General features: G+C 35.3%; 1 protein-coding gene across 1 annotated transcript in view; it reads right to left on the reverse strand.

Moving 5' to 3' along the window:
- The window catches only part of LRP6 (LDL receptor related protein 6), a 165,983-nt gene that overhangs the window by 93,335 nt on the left and 50,112 nt on the right, over positions 1-22,536 (reverse strand). The window contains exon 3 of the mRNA XM_032855008.1: positions 13,474-13,671. Coding sequence (XP_032710899.1) covers positions 13,474-13,671 — 198 coding nt within the window. The remainder of the gene's footprint in view (positions 1-13,473; positions 13,672-22,536) is intronic.

The following is a 22,536-nucleotide window of genomic DNA, read 5'->3' on the forward strand; positions in this document are numbered from 1 at the left end:
AAGAGCCAATTTACAAATGTTTTGTATATGTATCATAATTTATATTCTTATAATAAAGTAAGCTAAAGAAAATGTTATTCAGAAAATCATAAGACAAAATACATTTACTGTACTGTATTTATTTAAAAAATACACATGTAAGTGGACCTGTGCAGTTCAAACCCTTGCTGTTCAAGGGTCAACTGTATATTGATAATTGTTTTTTTTTTAAGCAGGCTCCATGCCCAGCATGGAGTCCAATGTGGGGCTTGAACTCACAACCCTGAGATCAAGACCGGAGCTGAGATCAAGAGTTGAACACTTAATTGAATGAGCCACCGAGGTGCACCTTGACAATTCTCTTAAAAACTAAATATTGTAGTCTTCCCAAAGATAAATATTGCAGTTTTCAGTTGCAACTGAAGATCAAAGAACTATGAATTTTATATCTCACAAAGCACATAACACTCTTACAGGTGATGTACCTTCTGCAGAGATAGTGTTTAGGAATATTAATGTATGTTAGGAAATGCCTATGAGAGCTTTGAGTAATCTGTGTCCAAAGGCGAATGATACTTAAAGCTATATTGCACAGCTTATACGAAGACTGTTTGAAAGGAGATATACAAATGTAAATAAGTATACACTATAAATTCCTGTTATTTATTTTCTTTAAAGGAAGAGGGGCAGTAATGAATCTTTGAAGTTCATCATGGAAACTGTACAGCTCATGTGGGTTTTTCAGATTTGGAATCAACAATTATGTAGCTTTTCCCAGAACCAAACCGGTTAAGATACTTTTTTTTACTTTGGTGTGAGGTTTCTTAGCAGAATGTAACTGACCTAAGGATATTGTTCTCAACTGAGGATTAATTAGCTTACTTCTTCCAAGACCGAATTGCATTCCTCAAGTATTTGTATGGCTTTCTGACAAATGTATTGGTGTTCATCTCAAAAAGAACTCAAAGTGTAGAAGTTTAAGGACAAATCCATTATCAGCGGAAGAGTAGCTAAAAAGATCATGCATTGCTAATGACTAGTCAAAAGCACCATTTTCATAAAGAACTGCACACAATTATTCTTCTGTAATAAATAATACCATCTGATCCACATTTACTGAATTCCTAAAAAATACTAGGTACTGTGGTCTGCTACATGCTCCTATCAAAAGCAAAAATCAAAACACTGATCACTGAAGGAAGACTAAAGGCATACAGAGTTTACTCCTTCCCTGGGTATTCCAAGGTCTATCCTTATCTTAACTTCCAGAAGATTTCTATCTTGAATAACATTAGCTTAATCATTTGTAGAATTACCTCTACTGTATTATGCCCCAATTTTAAACAGAGACCACCAAGGAAAAGTAACATAAAATTAACATATACACAAAAACTGCATTTTTAAAGTACATTACATCCCTTAGTGACTACATGTGAATTTTTTTTTTCATCGAATTTATTCTGATGAAAACATTCTCTTGCAAAGAACTCCTCTAAGTTTCCACCTTTCCAATGTGTGCTGGTAATTCATTTTCCTCTATCTGCTGAGAAGCTTCAATATAACTTGTTTTTTACCTTTTTATTATAAAATAAGACTGATACAGGAAAAAAACAAAAACAAAAACAAAACAGTGTAACCTTCACCCAAATCAGGAAAGAAATTTCCTAACAACCTCAGAAAACTCTTCATGGACACTGTCTCGACCCTTCCTTTTCCTCAAAGTAACCACTATTCTGACCCTTCTCCTCAAAGTAACCACTACTCTGACTTTACAATAATCCTTTACTTTTTAGTTTTATTACCTGAGTGTGCATCCACAGAAAAGTTTAGTCTTGGCCACCTATTGTTTTTAGTTTCCTATGTCTGCTAAGTCTCAAGACTTTATTTTTTTTTACAGCAGCTTTAGGTTCACAGCAAAATTGAAGGGAATGTACAGAAAATTTTCCATATACCTCCTGCCCTTATACATGCACAGTCTTCTCCACCATCAATATCCCCCATCAGAATGGTACTTTTGTACCACTTTTATAGCTTAAAAAAAAAAAAATTAACTTTTGTTACACTTGACGAAACTACACTGGTTTATGATTACCATCATAATCACCCAAGGACCATAGTTTACTTTAGGGTTCAGTCTTGGATGTTGTCCATTCTACAGATTTGGACAAATGCATGACACGTATCCATCATTATAGTATGATACAGAATTATTTTCATTACCCTAAAAACCCTGTGGTTGGCCTACTCATCCTCCCTCAACGCTCTTTTCAGTCTCTTTTAATCTACAGGTTCCATCATCATTCTTCACAGCTTATCTGTCGGAGGACCTGGGATATATTTAACCTCTGAGTCCATATCCACTGATGCAAACTCAAACAGCAGCTGACTATGTTTCTCTGTCCTCTGTTTTTCCTGCAAATTCCAAGTTCGATCAGACTCATGTTGAACTGATACCTTTGGCAAAACGTAACAGTGCACTTTTCCTCCAAAAGCAGGCAAATAATGTCTATTCTTTTTCTAGTTGTGATGTTAGCAGCCACTCACGTTCACTGCCTAGATCCAATTGTTCACTGAAAGTTATAAAATGCTGATATTCTAATTGTATCACTTGTTTTTCATATATTAGTGGGAACAGCTTTCCCCTATCTACTGTTTTGTTAGCTACTGGTAGATTCATGTAGAAAGAACGGGAAAATAAATTGCTTCTTTTCCTTTTTACCAACGTTAGGAATAATGATGAATTGATTCCCTAGCATCCTCTCCAATGGACCACTTCCTTTCTACAGTATCATTATGAACTTAAGGATTTAAACATACTTGAGGAGTTTCTTTCCATTCTTGAACTGAGAGAGGCTCCTCAAGTTATTTCTCCAGGCTTACTAAAATAAACCTAGAGTCTGTAACAGTTCTTTGCTATCTGGTATGACATACATTCCCACTCATCTTGTGTATTTCCTGCCACAGACACAGAAACAACTTCATCTGAAAGGTATGATTTTTTTTTTAAGATTTTATTTATTTATTTGACAGACAGAGATCACAAGTAGGCAGAGAGGCAGGCAGAGAGGGAGGAAGGGAAGCAGGCTCCCTGCTGAGCAGAGAGCCCGATGTGGGGCTCGATCCCAAGACCCTGGGATCATGACCTGAGCCGAAAGCAGAGGCCTTAACCCACTGAGCCACCCAGGTGCCCCAGTACTTCTAAGTGAAATTCAGAATTATCAGTTTTCCTTAATTAACAGAGCTCTACAGTATCATATTTACTTCCTTTCATACTGAAAATCCTGCATATGCAAGGGCAATAGAATACACTCAATGATTACTCACTTAATCCAACATTAAACAGTCTTAAAAAAAAAAAACCTCAGAATGAGTATTAATATAATATACCAATGTAGTTACTATGAAGAGTTCTACAAAGTTTTTGTATATAGTACCCTCTATTCTCCCTCCAGTTTTTTAGAGTCATACTTTACCTTATCTAAAAATAACTGTTACATATTATACTCTCTGAATTTGAATCCTCCTTTAGTTTTTATACTACAAGTAATTATATATTTAATGTGCTTCATCAAACCTTTTTTGATATCTCACTCATCATTTTGATGGTCTAAAGCTCAGACCCTAGCACATTTTCAGGAATGATTCAGGGAAATGGTATTTTTTGACTTCCTACATGCTGGCAAAAGTGGCTTTATAGGATAGAGTCAGTTATAATGTATTAAAAAAAAAAAGCTTGCCTCACATTTTCTTACTCTTGAGTATCTTGAAAATACTACTCTACTTAATTCTGACGTGAAGTGAAACTGTGGGAAAGTCTGATGCTAATTCAATTTTCTTTTCCTTTTAAGTAATTTATTTTAGAGGCCAAGAGAGTACTTTTTTCTCTATAGAATAATTTTACTAGAGTATGTCTTGGTGTTGTTTGCTTTGACTATTATTCTCAGGTACATAGTGTTTTCTTTTTTTTTTTTTTTAAGATTTACTTATTTGAGAGCGAGAGAACGCACACACAAGCAGGGAAGGAGCAGAGGGAGAGAATCTCAAGTTGGACACCCCACAACCCTTGATCCCACAACCCTGAGGTTATGACCTGAGCCAAAATCAAGAGTCAGGCACTTAACCAACTGAGCCACCCAGGTGCCCCCAACAGTGTTCTCTTTCAAACTGAACTTTAAAATCTTGTTTTAAGTAATTTTTTCCGAATTATAGTTTTTCTTTTTTTTTTTAATATTTTATTTGTTTATTTAACAGAGATAGATCACAAGTAGTCAGAGAGGCAGGCAGAGAGAGATGGGGAAACGGGCCCCCTGCTGAGCAGAGAGCCCGATGCGGGACTCGATCCCAGGACCCTGAGATCATGACCTGAGCCGAAGGCAGTGGCTTAACCCACTGAACCACCCAGGTGCCCCCTGAATTATAGTTTTTCTTATGTATTCTATTCCCTTGCTTTAGTTATCTTCCTAAAAGGGTCTTCTATCTGTGTTGCTTCTTCTTTGACTATCTTCAATATTAGTTACTTCCTCTCCCACCCTTTTTATATTTTTACATTTCATTTTGGTCTTCAAATTTTTCTTCCTTTTCAACTCCTAAGATCTTTTCTGTTTACTCACTCTTCAGTCCCTTCCAATTTAACTACCTTTACTCAAATAATTTTTCTTCTTTTAGTTATAATTCTTAGTTCTGTCACCCCTTCTCATTTCTGAACTTGTGGAGGCTCGAATGTGGGGCTTGAACTCACGTTATCAACTGTAAGTACAATGTTATATATTAAATCCTCGGCCTTTATTCATCTTCTATCTTAAGGTTTATACCCTTTTACAAAACCTCTTCTTATTTACACCATCCCCTCAACCCCTGGCAACCACTTTTCTGCTCTTTGTTTTTAAGAGTTTAACATAAAAAAAAAAAAAAAAAAGAGTCCACAAATATCTGATACCATGCAGTATTTCTCTTTATCTGGCTTGTTTCACTAAACCTAATGTCCTCAAGGTCCACCCATGTTACCACAAACAGCAGGATGTCCTTCTTTCTCATGGCTGAATGATATTGCATTGAATATACACATACATCTTCTTTACCTATTCATCTATTGACAGACGTAAACATTTTAGGTATTGGGTATTATAAATAATGCTGCTATGAACATGGGGGTGTAGATATCTCAAGAACCTATTTTGATTTCCTTTGGAAATATACCCAAAAGGGAATTATTGGGTCATATGGTAGTGATATTTTTAATTTTCTGAGGAGCCTCCATACTGTTTTCCAAGCTGCCTACACCTATATATAATTCCCATCAACAGTGCAAAAAAGTTTCCTTTTCTCGACATCCTTGCCAATACTTAACTTTTTGATGACAGAAATTCTAAGTGTAAAGTGATAACGCACTGTGGTTTTAATTTGCATTTCTCTGATAATTAGTGATATTGAGCTCTTCCTGCAGCTGACAGCCATGTGCAAATCCTCCTTGGAAAAATTAAACTAAGTTCCTCTGCCCACTTTTTAATGACATTTTTTACTATCAGGCTATATGAGTTCTTTACATATTTTGGATGTTAGCAACTTATTCAAACATATAATTTACAAATATTTTATCCCATTCTGCATGCTGTCTTTTCATTTTGTTGACATTTTGTTTCCTTTACTGTGCAGCTTTTTAGTTTGATGTAGTCCAACTTGTTTACTTTATTTATCCAACTCATTTTGTTGATAAATCCAAAAATCACCACCAATAATGATGTCAAGGAGTTTACCCCATATTTTCTTCTAGGAGTTTTATGGGTTCAGGTTTTAAATTTAAGTCTTTAACTTATTTTTGAGTTGATTTTTGTGTATGGTGTAAGATACAGGTCCAGTTTTACTCTTTTGTGCATCTGCCCAATTTTGCCAATATCACTTACTGAAGAAGAGACTATCCTTGCATTATTGTACATTCTTGGCCCTTCTGTCATAAATTAATTATTCATATATGCACTGGTTTACTTCTGGACTCTCTAATCTGTTCCACACTGATCTTTGTGTCTGTTTTTATGCCAACACCATGCTGTTTTTATTATTGTAGCTGTACAATGCAGTCTGAAATCAGGGAGCATGGGGTCTCAAAACTAATAGGTGGCTTGTGTGGTTCCATACAAATTTTAGGGTTGTTTATTCTATTTCTGTGAAACATTTCACTGGAATTTGATAAGAATTGCACTTAATCTGTAGGTGGCTTTGGGTACTATGGGGATTTTAACAAATTAATTCTCAAAACCCATGAGCAGGGATCTTTCCATCTATTTGTGTCTTCAAATTTCTTTCATCAGTGCCTTATAATATTCAGGGTACAAGTGTTTCACTTCCTTGGTTAAATGGATTACTGTGGGCTATATACATATATTTTTTTGCTGCTACTGTAAATACAATTGTTTTCTTAGTTTCTATGTCTGATAGTCTGTTACTAGTGTATAGAAATGCAACTGATTTTTGCATATTGATTTTGTATCCTATACCTCTACTGAATTTATTAATTCTAATAGTTTTGTGGTGGTTTTACAATTATCTTTATATAACATCATATAACATGTAACTGCAAATACAGACAGTTTTACTTAATCCTTTCATTTATGGATGCTGTTTATTTCTTTTTCTTGCCTAAGTGCACTGGCTAGGACCATCAGTACTAAGCTGAATAACAGCAAGAGTGAGTGAACATCTTTATCTTCTTTCGATCTTAGAAAAAAAAGCTTTCAGCTTTTTACTTTTGGATATAGTTAGCCATGGGTTTGTCATATATGGTTTTTACTATGTTAAGGTACGTTCCCTCCATACTCATTTTGTTAAGACTTGTCATGAATGAATACTGCGTTTTGTCAATGGAATATATCTCACCGATCATTGTGTATGATCCTTTTAATGTACTATTGAATTGGTTTGCTAGTGTCTGTTAAGTATTTATGCATCTATATTCATTAGGAAGACTGGTCCATAATTTTTCTTAGAGGTTCCTTGTCTGGTTTTGCTATCAGGGTAATATAATAGCCTCATAAAATGAGTAAGAGATCCCCTCTCTTCTATTTTGTGTAAGATTTTAAGAAGGACTATTATTAATTCTTCTTCAAGTGGTTGGTAGAGTCCACCAGTGAAGCAATCTGGTCCTAGACTTTTGTTTGTTGAAGGTTTTACATTACTAATTCAATCTCCTTACAAGTAATTGGTCCATTCAGATTTTCTATTTCTTCATGAGTCAGTCTTGATAGGCTGTATGTTTCCAGGAATTTACCCATTTCTTCTAGGTTGTTCAATCTGTTGGTATATACTTGGTTCATAGTAGTTTCTTCTGATCCTTTGTATTTATACAATATCAGCTATAATGTCTTCTCTTTCATTTCTGATTTCAGTCTTTTTTGTTAAGTCTAAATAAAGGTTTGTCTATTTTGTTCCATTCTTCAAAAAGGGCTCTTGATCAGACAGATCTTTTCCTTTGTCTTTAGAGTCTCTATTTCATGAATTTCCAATGTGATTCTTTGGTATTTCCTTCCTTCTGGTAACTCCAGGCTTAGTTTCTTATCTAGTTCTTTGAGTTATAAATTAAGGTTGTTTGAGATCTTTTTTTTCTTAATGCAGGCATTTATTACTATAAACTTCCCTCTTAGAACTGCTTTTGTTGTACTCTAAGTTTTGGAATACTGCATTTCCATTTTCATTTGTCTCAGACATGTCTTTATTTCCCTTTTGATTCCTTCCTTGACCCACAGATTGTTCAGGAAGATCTTGTTTAATCACCATATATGTGCAAATTTCCCAATTTTAAACTTTTTTAAATTAAGCAATAACATGGATATTAGTTTCATGTATTTCAAAATGATCACTACAATAAATCTAGTTAACACCCACCACCATACATAGAGTATTTTTCTTATAAGGAGAACACTTAACATTTACTATTAATAACTTTCAAGTATGCAGTATAGTATTATTAATTATAGTTGCCATGCGGTACATTACATCCCCCTGACTTATTTATTTCATAATTAAAGTTTGTACCTTTTTCTTCTAACTCCTTCCATCCGTCCTTTGACCGTGCCCTACTCCTGCCTCTGGCAACCACCAATCCGTTCTATGTATCTATGAGCTTTGGTGGTTTTGTGGGTTTTTTCTTTTCTTTTTTTTTAATTCTACATATAAGCGAGTTCAGTATTTATCTTTGTCTAACTTCTTTCACTTAGCATAATGTTATTTCAGATGGTAAGATTTCATTCTTTCTTATTTCTGAATAATATTCTTTTTTGGAATTCACAAACATTTTCTTCATCCATTCATCCATCAAAAGACACTTAAGTTATTTCCATACCTTGGCTATTATAAATAATGCTACAAAGAACATGGGGATGCATATGTATTTTTAAGTTAGTGTTTCTGTTTTCTTCAGATAAATACCCAGAAGTGGAATTACCAGATCACATGGCAGTTTTTTGGGTTTTTTTTTTTTGTTTTTTTTTTTAAGGAATCTCCATACTGTTTTCCATAGTGGCTGTGCCAGTTTACATTCCTACCAACAGGGCACAAGAGTTCCCTTTTCTCCATATCCTTGCCAACACTTATTTCTTGTCTTTTTCATAACAGCCATTCTAATGGGTATGAGGTAATAATTTTCCACTTTTCTTCTTGTAACTGATTTCTACTTTCATACCACTGTGGTCAGAAAAAATGCCTGATATGATTTCAACCTTCTTAATTTTATTAAGACCTGTCTGTGGACTAACATATGACCTATGTTGGAGAATGTTTCATATGCACTTGAGAAAAATGTATATTCTGGTACTATTGGATGGAGTGTTTTTAAATGTCTCTTAAGTCCACCTAGGCTAGCAGGTAATTTAAGGCCAATGTTTCCTTATTGATTTTCTGCCTAGATGATCTCTTTGTTGTTTAAAGCAGGTTACTGAAGCTCCCTACCATTGTTGCATTGCTTTCTATTTCTCTCTTTAAGTCTGTTAATGTTGGCTTTATGTTATTTAGGCACTGTGATGTTGAGTGTATGAATATTTACAAAGTTATATCCTCTTATTGGACTACCCCCATTATCATTATATAATAGACATTGTTTGTCTCTTGTTACAGTCTGTGGCTTAAAGTCTATTCTGTGTGGAATCAGTATCACTGTGTGATATCAGTAACCCCTGCTTCCTTTTGGTTTCCATTCACATGTAATATATCTTTCTATCCCTTTACTTTCAGACTGAGTGTTCTCTTAAAACTAAAGTCTCATTTAGGCAGACAATATAGTGGGTCTTGTGTTTTTATCCATTCAGCCACTCAACATGTTTTCACTAAAGAATTTAGTCCATTTCTATATAGTTACTGATAGGTAGAGACCTAATATTGTCATTTATTTCATTGTTTTCTGGCTATTTTGTATTCCATTTGTTCCTTTGTTCTTCTCTGCTTTCTTTGTGATTTGAATTTCTATAGTAGTATGCTCAGATTCCTATTAATCTTTTCTATATATACAGATTTTTTGCTTTTGGTTATTACCAGGAGGTTTACGTAAGACACTGACCGCAGCAGTGTTCAGTGAAGAGGAAATAATAAGACCCATGTCCCAATATTTCCCTGTAGGAAATATAAGGTCAGGCTTCTAATTTAGCAGACATCCAGGGGCTGACAGCAATCCTCCCAGGAGACCAGAGAAATCTGCGACACCACCTCCACCTTTTCTCTCCAGCTCAATCCAAATCTCCAGTATCTCTACACAATCAGCTTATACACACATCTGATGTCCCTAGCTTTTATAAATGCCACCCAAAGGAAGAGCCCCTAGATCACCTGTCTCTGAAAGTCAATGGGGCCTGCTTTCATACTTTGCACAGGACTGTAGCAATGAAGTAGTTCTTAAATATGGGTTAAATAGCAACCTCTTCAGTGGCTGTATACCTGGGTCCACTGCAGAGGGAGCAGGCACAAATGTCCATCTCCAAGTCTGTCCCTGGAAGGCCCCTAAATATATACTTTCCCAGCTACTATGTGGGGGATCCAGCTTCCAATCAACCTACCTACATCTAGGTGCTGTGATTTTCCCCTTTGGAACACTTGGCAAATCTTGGCACACCGGGGAGTCCCACTACTGGGAGCCACTAAGAATAAAGAAAGCACTATGGGCAATCACAAAAGTTTGAGAAACAACCAAGAATTGAGACCAGGATGTTGATAAGATAAGGTTCATGTCCTACAGAATACCATTCCATCCAGACTGAGAAGGGAGCCTTTTTTATCTAATGTGTAGAAACCAACACAGAGAGTCAAGAAAAATGAACAAACAAAAGAACATGTTCCAAACAAAAGAGCAAGTTAAAACTCCAGAAACAGACCTTAATGAAACAAAGATACATGATTTACTTGATGGAGTTCAAAATAACAATCATAAAGATGCTCACCAAGGTGAGCAGAACAATGCATGAAAAAGGTGAGAATTTCAACAAAGACACAAAAAAGACAGGAAAGACCAAAAAAAAATCAGAGAGGAAAAGAACACAAACTGAATTGAAAAACTCAATAGAGAAGTTCAACAGACTAGATCAGGTAGAAGAAAGCATCAGCAAATTCAAAGACTGGGCAACAGAATTCATCCAAAGAAGCAGAAAGAAAAGAATATATATGAAGATGGCTTTAGGAGACCATCAAGTGGACCACCGCTCACATGATAAGGGTCCCAGAAAGATAGGATAAAGTGAAAGGGGCCACAAGTTTATTGAAAGAAAATGCCCCAAAACTGCCCTAACGTGGGGAAAGAAATAGACATCCAGATATAATGCATAAACTTTCAACTAAGATGAATCCCCCCCAAAAAAACATATCAAGACACATTACAATTGAAATATCAAAAGTTAAAAACAAGAAGAGCAACAGCAGAAATAGAACTTGTTTCACACAATGAAATCCCCATAAGACCATCAGCATATTTTTCAGCAGAAACTTAGGAGGCCAGAAGGGTTTGGCAAAATATATTCAAAGTGCCAAGGTGGAAGGGTGGCAACTGCCAACCAAGACTACTCTATCTGGCAAAGCTCTCTGAACGGAAAGAGAAATGAAGAATTTCTGAGACAAGGAAAAGCTGAAGGAGTTGATCACTACTACATCAGCCTTATAGGAAAGGTTAAGGGGACTTCCCCAAGCTGAAACAAAAGAGTGCTAATTACTAACAAGAAAACATGAAAGTATAAATCTTACTGGTAAAAAGGTAAATATATAGTTAAGTTCAGAATACTCTAATTTTGTAATACTGTTGGGTAAATCACTTACAAATCTAGTATAAAGGTTAAAAAATTATAGTAAAAATAACTATAATGTGTTAATGGATGAATAAGGTAAAAAGATGTGAACTGTGACATCAGAAACATTAAATGTGGGAGGAAGAGTAAAAACTATAAAGCTTAAGATGCACTCAAAGTTGTTATTAGCTTAAAATACTGTTATAAATGTAAGATGTTCTTTATAATAAACTTAAATGGGATTTTTACTTTGATACTGCTGTGTGTCTCAAGCTTATGGATAATTAGTTTTCCTGAAATTTTAGAAGATGGTGTTTAAGGCAGTTTTTCTACAGAATTCATTCTTCTGTTGTTTTCATGTAATGTTAAACAATATGGTAGCTTCCTTTCTGAGACTTCCCAGCTCTTTCTCAGCCTATCCTTATCTGAACCTTCTCTTTCCTTCCTTTTTTGATCCTCTAATTTTCCCTGTTTTGTTCAATTTTTATGCTACTATTGTATTCAATTTTGTTTCCATTCAGTGCAGTACGCTGTGCTGGTAGAGATCTTTAGCAGCTCCATTTCAAGAATTCTCTGGAGACAAATTGCTCTATCCTGTCTTTACCATGACACACTGTACTTGGCTGATACTGGAGTGGGCAACCCTCCCCACCTCATTTCAGCTGCTGCTCTTAATATAGTCTACCACATTATCTAGTAAATAGTTGAGGCTATTTTGGAGATCTCCTGCTTTTAAGATCTGTGAAACACCCCACTCAATTCTCTCTGCTTACTCTTGTACAAACAGTAACTCTATGGAGGTGCTGTAGCTCTTAGTGGTCTGCTCTTACACCTGCTTTTTCATCTGGATGCCTGAGGTTAGTTTCATGGTATGTTTCTGGATCTGCTATTCATTAGTTTTTGTGTATTTTGAGGAAGTCAAAAAAACAATGATATGGCCAGATTTACTTCCTACCATCCCTCTTAAAGCCAAATTTGAAGTTCAAACAAAGCAATTATGTTTTTATATTCATCATATACTTATTATTTCTCATCTTATTTCTATTTATTTTTAAACCATCTTGTATGTCTTTTCATTCTTTTTTTTTTTTTTTTTGAAGATTTTATTTATTTGACAGGGAGAGACATAGCGAGAGAGGAAACACAAGCAGGGGGAATGGGAGAAGAAGCAGGCTTCCCACCAAGCAGGGAGCCCAATGCAAGGGTCCATCCCAGGACCCTGGGATCATGACCTGAGCCGCAGGCAGCCGCTAAGTAACTAAGCCAAGCAGGCACCCCTTTTCATTCTTTTAAAATGAGGCAAAAACAAAAACAAAAAAACTTCAATTCCATAATTACAAAAACTTTATTTTAATAAATTCTTTAAATCTTTCATGATTTTCAATACTTCTAAATGCTTCCTGATTCATAGTTCAGATAACTCACAAATGTTCACACTTGGAAAAAATGCCTTCAACTACTCCTAAAACTCTCTGTTTCTGTTCAGACCTTAAGAATGAGACTACGAGAAACCAAAATAATCATTCAAACGCAAGAACATAGATAGTATCCTTAAAATTCTGAACATGATCGGACTAGAAATTCCACGTTTATGTATTATAACTTTGTCTTCCTTGAATATTGCAGCATGCATTCAGATTTCTTCCTAGTCCTGGGGTCAGCAAACCACAGCCCACTGATTTATCATATGTTTTTTAAGTAAGTTTTACTAAATACATAAGGGAATAGGCATAGATGTGTTTTCTGCAGCTGCTTTCACACCACAACAGCAGAGGTAAGTAGTTGCAACAGAAATCAAATTGAGCAGCACCTAGGGGCTCTATGGATAATTCTGAGTAGGATGACTGTTGTTCTGGGTGTCCAGCACACCACAGGATGTTTACCATCTCTGACCCCCCATAAACTAAAACTAAAATGCCAGCAGCACTCCCGCTCCTCGTTAACCAAAATTTCCCACACTCTGGGAAAGAAATATTATCCCTGTTTAAGAATCACTAAAGAACTAAATTAGCTCAGAGTAAAGAAAAAGAAAATACAGTCTGTAAATTCTAAACCCTACCAAGATAGATGAAAATGTAGTTACCTCTTTTTAAGAGCAAACTAAAAGTCTACTCTTCTCCTCTTTGACATTCAGCCAAAAACACATTAATTTCTTAATAAAGTTAGCCTTTATAATCTGATTATGATATTAAAACACCATGATGCTTACCTAAAATTTAAAATTAAATTTATGAGGCCATCTTACCGATTTGTTCCATCCAGATTTGATTTGTGGATGAAATTTAGTTTTGCATCTGCCCAATAAAGCTTCTGTTCCTCATAATCCAAAGTCAGTCCATTTGGCCAGTAAATTTCAGTGTTTATTATAATGAAGCGACTTGAACCATCCATTCCAGCACGTTCTATCTTTGGTACTTCTCCCCAGTCTGTCCAGTACATGAACCTAAAAACCATATAAACAAATAAACCCATGATATAAGCAGGTTAACAGCCAAGTATTTTGTAATTATCACTATTAAATAAAGAAAGCTTTCTCAGGAACATTACTACTGAAACCCTTAGAAATTATCAAAATTTTAATAATCTACCTTTTTGTCACCACCCTGGTAAGAACTGATTTAGGCAAGCATCATCAGCACGCAAAAAACTATGTGATCAAAGTTTACTGAGGAAAAAGCGTATTTACACTGTCTCCATGTATCTCCCCACAGATTATTTATTAAGGACAAAGGGGGAAATAGTAACTTTAGAGAAAATAAATGTGCTGAACACTGCCTTAAGCCCATCATCTAAGTTAACATCATCGATGAAAGAGGGAATAAGCTGGTGTCATGTATATGACATACTTGCAAAGGACAAACCATATTTCATGAATATTCTCTTGCATAGCGTTCTTGCCCCCCCCCAAAAAAAAAAAATCTATAACCTGACCAAAATTATGAGGAAAGGGAGAAAACTAAATTGAGGAACATTCTAGAAAACAACTGGTCTTTGAAAATATCAGTGTTACGAAAGTCTAAGGATGGCGAGAAACAATGTAGATCAGAGGGCAATAAAGAGACACGGCAACTATAAAGTGCATAATTCTGGACTGATCAGTTGAGGGAAACGCTATGAAGACATTATTGGGAAACCTGGCAAAATCTGAAGGACTGTCAAATTATATAACAGCTATGTACTGGGGTTAATTTCCTAAATATGATCATTGTACTGAGGTTAGGGTATAAAAGATTCCATTGTACCATTTTTGCTTCTATTCTACAAGTTTAAAGTTTTTTCAAAATTAAAAAAAAAATGGAAGTCTCCTATTAATAGTCTCACTCCAGAGGTAAAAAAATTTTCTTTGTTAAAGGTGAAACTCTTAGTGTACTATATTTCATGGAGTAGGTTCCATGCCCAGTGTGGATCCTAATGCAGGGCTCAAACTCACACAACTGTGAGATAAAGACCTAAGCTGAGATCAAGAGCTGGATGCTTAACCAACTGAGCCAACCAGGCTCCCCCAAAGACATATTTTTAAAAGTAATGAGGGTGCTATGAACTAGATATGATGTACTCAATAAATGTGTTCAGGCACAATTGAAATTCAAGTTTAAATTTTACTCAAAAAATTGGTGAAATGGTAATATTAAGATGATTCCACTTGTACAAATAGATATTTCATATAAACTGCTTACTCAATGAAATTATGGGAAGAGAGTATGAGGTAGGGAATAACATACTTCCTAGACACAAGGCATTGTGCTAATGGTTTTATATACTTTATCTCACTTAAGCAGTGTTACAAAATATTATTTGTCCATCACCATATTTCAGATGAAACAATTCAGAAGTTAGTATATTGCTCCAAGTCAGAGAGCTAATAAATGGGGAAGAGAAATTCAAACCTACATCCCCAGGTTCCAAAGTCAATTCTTATCACAGGTCAAAGCTTTAAGTTATAAGGAATAGAAGGCAGAGTATTCCCTAAAATGAGGATAATGACTGGATATCATCCAGAATGAGGAGCGGGGGAATGATTAGATTTATGCAAGATAAAACTATATAAAAAAACAAGCCAGACAATATTAGACCATATTAAAATTTTTGGTTTTTATTCTGAGAGTAACATAAAGACACTTCAAGACTTTGAAGACTGGAGGTGAAATGACTAGCTTTGTGAGGTTTGGGGAGTAGGGCTGCTAAGGAGGAAGAGATTGGCTACAGTGGAGAAGAAGACTAGAGGAAAACTAAAAATAATACACAGAGGCTCTCCTCTAAAACCAAAGAAAAACTAAGAAAAGATAGTAAAAAATAATCAGTCTCTGAAAATTAATCAAAGGATAAACAACAAAATGAGAAGCATTTACTCAAGAAAATCTACTAACTCTCAGAGGAAATGTGACAATTCAGCCATAAGTTACTTGCACCGCCATCCACGCTGCTAGGTTTATGGCACAAAAGCTCTACCCTGAGCAGACACAACAGACCTTGAAGACTGGCAGCTACCTGCCCCTGCAAGAGAATGCTGACTTTATTTGAAGTAATGGAAAAATCTATGCCCAGGAATGTTATCAAAAATAAGAATGCTCTCCACAGCAAACAATCAGAGAGGGCTATTATCCCAAGCAATACTAGCCCAAAAAGTGTAAATGTAATGTAGGTAAATTTCACTTGAATTTTTTTTAATGGACACAAGACTTTACTAGATACTCCACAAAAGAAGATACATGAGTAGACAAGTGGCACATAAAAAGATGCTCGATTTCAATAATCATCAAGGATATGCAAATTAAAACTACAGAAACAAAAATAAAAAATAAATAAACCCATAGTAACATACCAACTCCACATGCACTAGAATGGCTGACATTTAAAAGACTAACAATACTAAGTGTTGGTGACAAGTGAGCAACTGAAACTGTCATACACCACTAGTATAATCACTTTGGAAAACAGTTTGGCAGTTTCTTATAAACTTAAATGTACATTTAACTCTATGAATCAGCAATTTCACTTTTAGGTATTTACCCAAGAAAAATAAAAAGATATCCACTCAACAACTGTATATGCAAATTCACAGAAACTTTACTCATAACAGCTAAAAACAAGAAACAACATAAATATCCATTAACAGGATGATATATAAACTCTGGTATATTTATCCAATGGAATACTACTTAGCAATACAAACAAAGTAACTATTCTTACATTCAACAAGAATGGATTTTTAAAATTAGGCAAAACAAAAGAAACTAGACTCAAAAGAGTACCTACTTCATGACGCTTATATGAAGTTCTAGATACAGCAAAACTAATCTATAGTGACAGAAATCAGATCGGTAGTTACTAGAGTGGAAACAGAGGTTGACTTGAAGGGGCCAGGACAGCTTTCTGGAGTGAGGTGATGGAAAATTTTGGGGGAGTAATGGTAGACATATACATTTATCAAAACATCAAACTTTTATAAATATAAAAATATGCATATTTCTGCATATAAATTATATCTCAATAAAGTTGCCTAAAACACATATAAGAAACAAGAGATGACTTTTAAAAAGCTAATTCAAAAGTACCTTCTTTTCTGTAGAAGCATGTCCTAGCTTACCCAGCATTACTCCCTCCTAGGTGCTCCTGGAGCAGGTTTCACTGTGCTATAGTACTTACCACACTTTGTATATAAATTATGAAGAACTCATATGGACTGAACATAAGCAATTTGCACACTATCCAGATGGATACAGCAGTAAGTAGTGTTGTCTATTCTGCATAATATAATTTAGGTAGGTCTCACAACTGTCATTAACCTAAGTAAGCATTAAACTTATAAGTAAGAATTTGATGTCTAGTTTATGGTGAAATAAAAAGCTAACAAATGAATTAGCTCAATAAGAATTTCAGTAATAAAATTATTTACACGCTGCTGCTTCTCAAAGCTAATAGATAACTCTCACATTATTTAACAGTAAAAAATGTATCAGGTCATAGTACTTCAAGGATAAAGACTTCAAATACAAAAAGAGAAACAGACATCTGTCAAGAACGATATAAGTTTAGAATTTTTAAGTGAATCTTGTAGGTATTTTCATTTGTCCAAATACTTAAAATGCAAAATAATAAATTTCATCAATACTAAAATTTCCATGTTATTTGATTAACATTTAAAGTAAAAACTCATTATAAATTTAATATAGAAAGGGAATGAGGCACAGGAAGTAGAAAAACACAGAAGTGTTTTATAAACTGCCAAGATATTACTCAATTTTTAAAAATGTACTAAGTACCTATTAGGAGCCTTGCATCACCCTTGATATAATACAAAAATAAGCAAGGCAAAACAACTGCCCATATGAAAATTGCATCTAGGCAAGGAGTGATAAATGTGGCATGAGTTGTATGAACAGGGTGCTATAAGAGTACAAGGAATTGATACTCAATCAAGCTTGTTAATGTTAAGAGTTTTCAATAAAAGCTTACCAGAAGAACAATACTTTTATTTAGGTAGTTGCCAAAATGAGAAACAGCATTCCCGGAAGAAGACACAGCATATGAAAAAGACATCAGAAGTCATGACATATTCAAGAACCAGCAAGAAGATCAGCAGAGCTGCAGCATATAGTGTATTTACAGTGGGGGACATCTGGCCAAAAAAAAAAAAAAAGGAGTCCGACAGAAGGGACCTATTCTGCTGTACAAAGAAGTTTGAACTGTATAACCTATAGGTGGTGACAAGGTACTTAAGACTAAGCAGAAAAGTAAAGTCGTTAGATTATCCTTTTAATCACCGGTGGTAACACCAAGGGACTGGCTAGAAGGGGAAGAAATTACAGAAATATTCCAAATGAGAACTAATGAAAACAAAAGTTGAAAGATGGATCAATGTGGGAGAAGAAAGATAAACAAGAGAGAGTAGGATGGCTCTCATGAGTTGGCAAATGTGAATGAGTCCATATTGGTGTCATTCAGCAAAATATGGAATACAGAGTTTAGGGGGCAACATGATGATTTCAGAAAAGGATGAAATGAGCATCTTCACCTCATTGTTTTTCCTTATATAGCCAAAGAACCAGTCAACAGAGTAAAAGAAAAGCTAGAATAAAAATTAAAGGAAAGTAGCACAGAAAAGACAAAATTAAAAGGATGTTAATAGTCAAAGTTGGACCATAGTAACAGGGCAAAAGAAACTTCAATAAAAAAACTGCATATGACACCAAACCACCCCCAAAGTGTAAGGGTCATTGGGAACATAATGGGACAGATTATGGTAAAATTTTATAACCAGTGGGAAAAAAAATTCTTACTCTAATGAGAATGAAAAGAAAAGGTACCATGCAAAATTCATATATCCATCCACTTCCTGATCCCTGAGCCAGTTCCATCTTAACTTTGGTTAGTAAATTGGGCTTTTAAGTGAAGAGGAGGTTGGAGATTTCAAGGATATGTTTCCTGATAGAACTACAAAGAAGAAAAACTGTGAAGAAGTCTGTTATAATTCCATGCTTCCCCTCTGCTTAATTGTGTTGGTATTATATCTTAAAAATAAGAGACGATTAATAATATAGTGAAAGTATTCATTTTAGAGGATTTGTTTTTAAGGAAAATGTACAGTAATCAGATGAAAAACATTCTACTATTAAGGGACAAGAAAGAATATGGAGATGGCTTTGCTGTGACAATATCCATCAGAATGGAATTCTACATGTATAAACTGGTTATCACAGAGAAAATTAGATTGGAATTTTAAATTAAATTAAATTCTAATTAGTCACCTAGACTGGGCCTTAAATGCCCAGTCTAGGTGACTAATTTTTAAAACCTGGTGGACATAATACAAAGAATGTATTTAATTCAGAAATAACATTTGGTATACTACTAGAAGAAAAAGTTTATAAACCTGGGAATAAATAACATACTAAATCAATCTAATTCCCTACTATTATTAAAAAAAATGCTAGCTATAGTACAGGCATACCTTGTTAGACTATGTTCTGTGGATACCATACTTTTTACAAAATGAAGGCTTGTGACAACACTGCAAAAAAGGAAATCTACTGGAACCTTCTTCCAACAGCATCTGCTCACTTTATGTCTCTGCGTCACATCTGAGTAATTCTCCCAATATTTCAACTTCCCACCATTATTATATTTGTTATGGTGATCTGTGACCAGTGATTATGACTGGTCAAAGTTCAAGTGAGGATTAGCATTTTTTAGTAATAAAGTATTTTTTTTCCTCAAAGTATTTTGTAATTAAGGTATATACACAGTTGGTTTAGACATAACGCTACTGCACACTTAGCAGACTACAGGACAGTGTAAATATAACTTCATATGTATTGGGAAACCAGCAAGTTCACTTGACTCACTTCATTGTGATATCCACTTTATTGCGATATCCACTTTATTGCTGTGGTCTGGAACCTCCAATATCCCCAAATTATGCATCTTCCCCAACTGCTGTTATCTATAATCCTCTTTCTGAAGAAATCGTAGGTGATGCATTTTCAGCTCCTCTAAATATAATGATGATGATATATTAACTGTCTGGAAGGCCTCTCTCCTCCTTCTATACACTCTCATAAATATCCTGATTCTTCAGAAGAGTTCAAATGTCACCAAATTTTGGTGAAGCATTTCATGACTCCTTCAAGCATACTCTCCTCTGTACATTTCAAATAATACATTAGGACTGTTTACACATTCCTACCCCTCTTTATTCCAGGTCCTTGTTTTATTTATTGTTGTTATTTATTGTTTTATTTATCCTTGTTTTATTTATTGTTGTTATCCCTTTTCCTAAAACAACCTCATATAATGGCAAGTGTATGTACAGTCAGCATTCAAATGCTTAATGTGTCTGCAACACCTGCCATTCTGTATGTGTGTATTATTACAGAGAGCATGTCCTTAAGAAATAAAGGCAGAATTTTATTTTAATGAATATCATTATTCTTCTACTATGCTCCAGTTACAAGCTGTTTGCTATTCCTTGAATGTGCAACGGCATGAGAGTCTGGCACATAGTGTTCCTATTGACTAAAAGCTATTACCCATATCCATACATTGTCTCCCTGGAAAAAAAAACTGCTCACTCAGCTAGGAAATGCCAATCTGAAATAGCCCCCCAAATAAAACTGAATACTCTCTCCTTTGTTCCCCCACTGTACAGATTTCTATAGCAATATTTGTAAAGCTTTACTGGAACAATATTTCCCTAAATTTAAAGCTGGTTTATACCTAATAAATCTATTTTTAGATAGATAAATTAGTCTATTTAGTAGATAGTATACTAATATAATTATGTTATTCACGTTTTGCTACTGGGTCACCTCAGAGGATATGCTAGATTATCCCATCACCCAAAGCTAGAAGCTCTACATAGATAGCTCCACTTTTTTTTAATGGCCTGGTGGAGAGAATTTCTTTTTTCAAGATAAAATTATTTCAGTCATGCCTTTAATTACTGTCTGATACACTACAGGAATCTGGAAATTAGTTTTTGAGGAGAATCTTGCCCTTACCCTTGAGTATTTCCTCAGTTCACCTCTCAAGTTCATCTTACCTACTTTTATAGGGGCCTATATTCTTTAGGTACATGTCATTCTCTGAGAAACCATCTTTACTCCTGATAATGAAACTAATTTCTACCCCCATTAGTCCTCATAAGAAAGCTGCTATAATATCCATAGTGACAAATTTCTTTGGCATTGTTCCTACTGAATCAGGGCAAAAGTTTGGGTTTTGCCTATCAGACAAACCAAGAAAAAGAGAAAATGGAGGCAGAAGAGAAGGAAGCATCAGTAAAACAGCAGCAGCATGGCCCACAAGCAATCCATGCAGGTGAGGTTGGGGGCAAAAGCAAAAGCTAATAATTAAATCCAGTTTGAATTAATCCATCCTTCTTTAACCCAGTTTTGCAAGGAAGCACTAGCAGCACCTTTAGGATTATCTGTTGCCTCACATCAGTGAGAGTACAACCAGTGGTAAACATGCCACCTAACAGTGGTGCCATCACTGGACCAGGTCTGTGGTATGATTTTTATTAGCATTGTACCTGGCTACAGACTCCAAGCTTGGTTCTTCTACGACTTAGGAAATTTTATGAGTAACCCAATAATGTCTTTAAAAATACCTTTTCTGTTTAAACCACAAGGATTTCTATTACTTAAAACTATGAATACTAACATGCATTTTTAGATCCAACACCATCCAAAAGCATCACCTTAAAGTTTAGACGGTAACTTCAACACTTCTACCAACAAAGCCTCATATGTTAGAAGTCTCCCCGTATCAACATCTTACAAATGGCATGTCTCAAAAGTTGCACAGCTCTTCCCTCAATCTACTGGGACTCCTCTCATAAGAGCCAATGTCAACATTCATGAGAATGACTGGCAGAGAACTATCAGGCAAATTACATCCTGAAACTTCCATCTGTACACTGATCTAAAACATTATCATGATGAAAACTGATGTAAAGGGGAATGATCTATGACAGAAAAGCCAAATTCACATTAAAATTTGGCATTTATGCCACCATAAACAATGAAAACTCAACTAACCTGTCTGATTTACTCATTACTCACTTTCATAACTTCAAAACCCAGTAACCATCAATTCATAATGACCATGATATAACCAGTTCTTGAATATTCAGAAGCTAGAATTGTAACTATAATTAACAATTATGCTATGGTCTGAAAGTCTCTCACCCCCAAAACCCTTATGTTGAAATCTCACCTCCCAATGTGATGGTATTATAGGAGGTAGGGATTCTGGGGTGATTAGGTCTTAAGGGTGGAGCCTACATGAATGGATTATTGCCCTTATTAAAAAGGCCCAAGAAAGCTCCCTTGCCCCTTTCTACCTTGTGGGGTTTCAGTGAAAAACAGTCATGTAGGAAGCCAGCCCTCACCAGACACCAAATCTGTCAGTACCTTGATCTTGGGTTTTCCAACCTTCAGAACTGTGAGAAATAAATTTCTGCTCTTTATAAGCCACCAGTAATGGGATTTTGTTATAAAAGCCTGAACAGACTAATACAAGTTTTCTTGACCACGGTGTTTCTTGGGCTGTGCTCCCCGCTCCACACACAAATACACTAATAACAGTAATACTAGTGATGATAATGATGATGCCAATTTTCAAACCTGGCAGCATTTGGGAATGACTTCAGAAACTCTTAAAATATCAGTAACTTGGGCTCTTCCATCAGAGATTCTGATTAAATTGGTCTGGGTTGGGACCCACCTATCAATATTGCCCAAAAGCTCCTCGACCTTCCAACTGGCACCAGCTGTCAGCATGCTCCATCATAGCGCAGCCCTCA

The sequence above is a fragment of the Lontra canadensis genome, unplaced genomic scaffold (genome assembly GCF_010015895.1).
Source record: "Lontra canadensis isolate GAN:19392208 unplaced genomic scaffold, GSC_riverotter_1.0 scaffold9, whole genome shotgun sequence".
Taxonomy (NCBI): Eukaryota; Metazoa; Chordata; class Mammalia; order Carnivora; family Mustelidae; genus Lontra; species Lontra canadensis.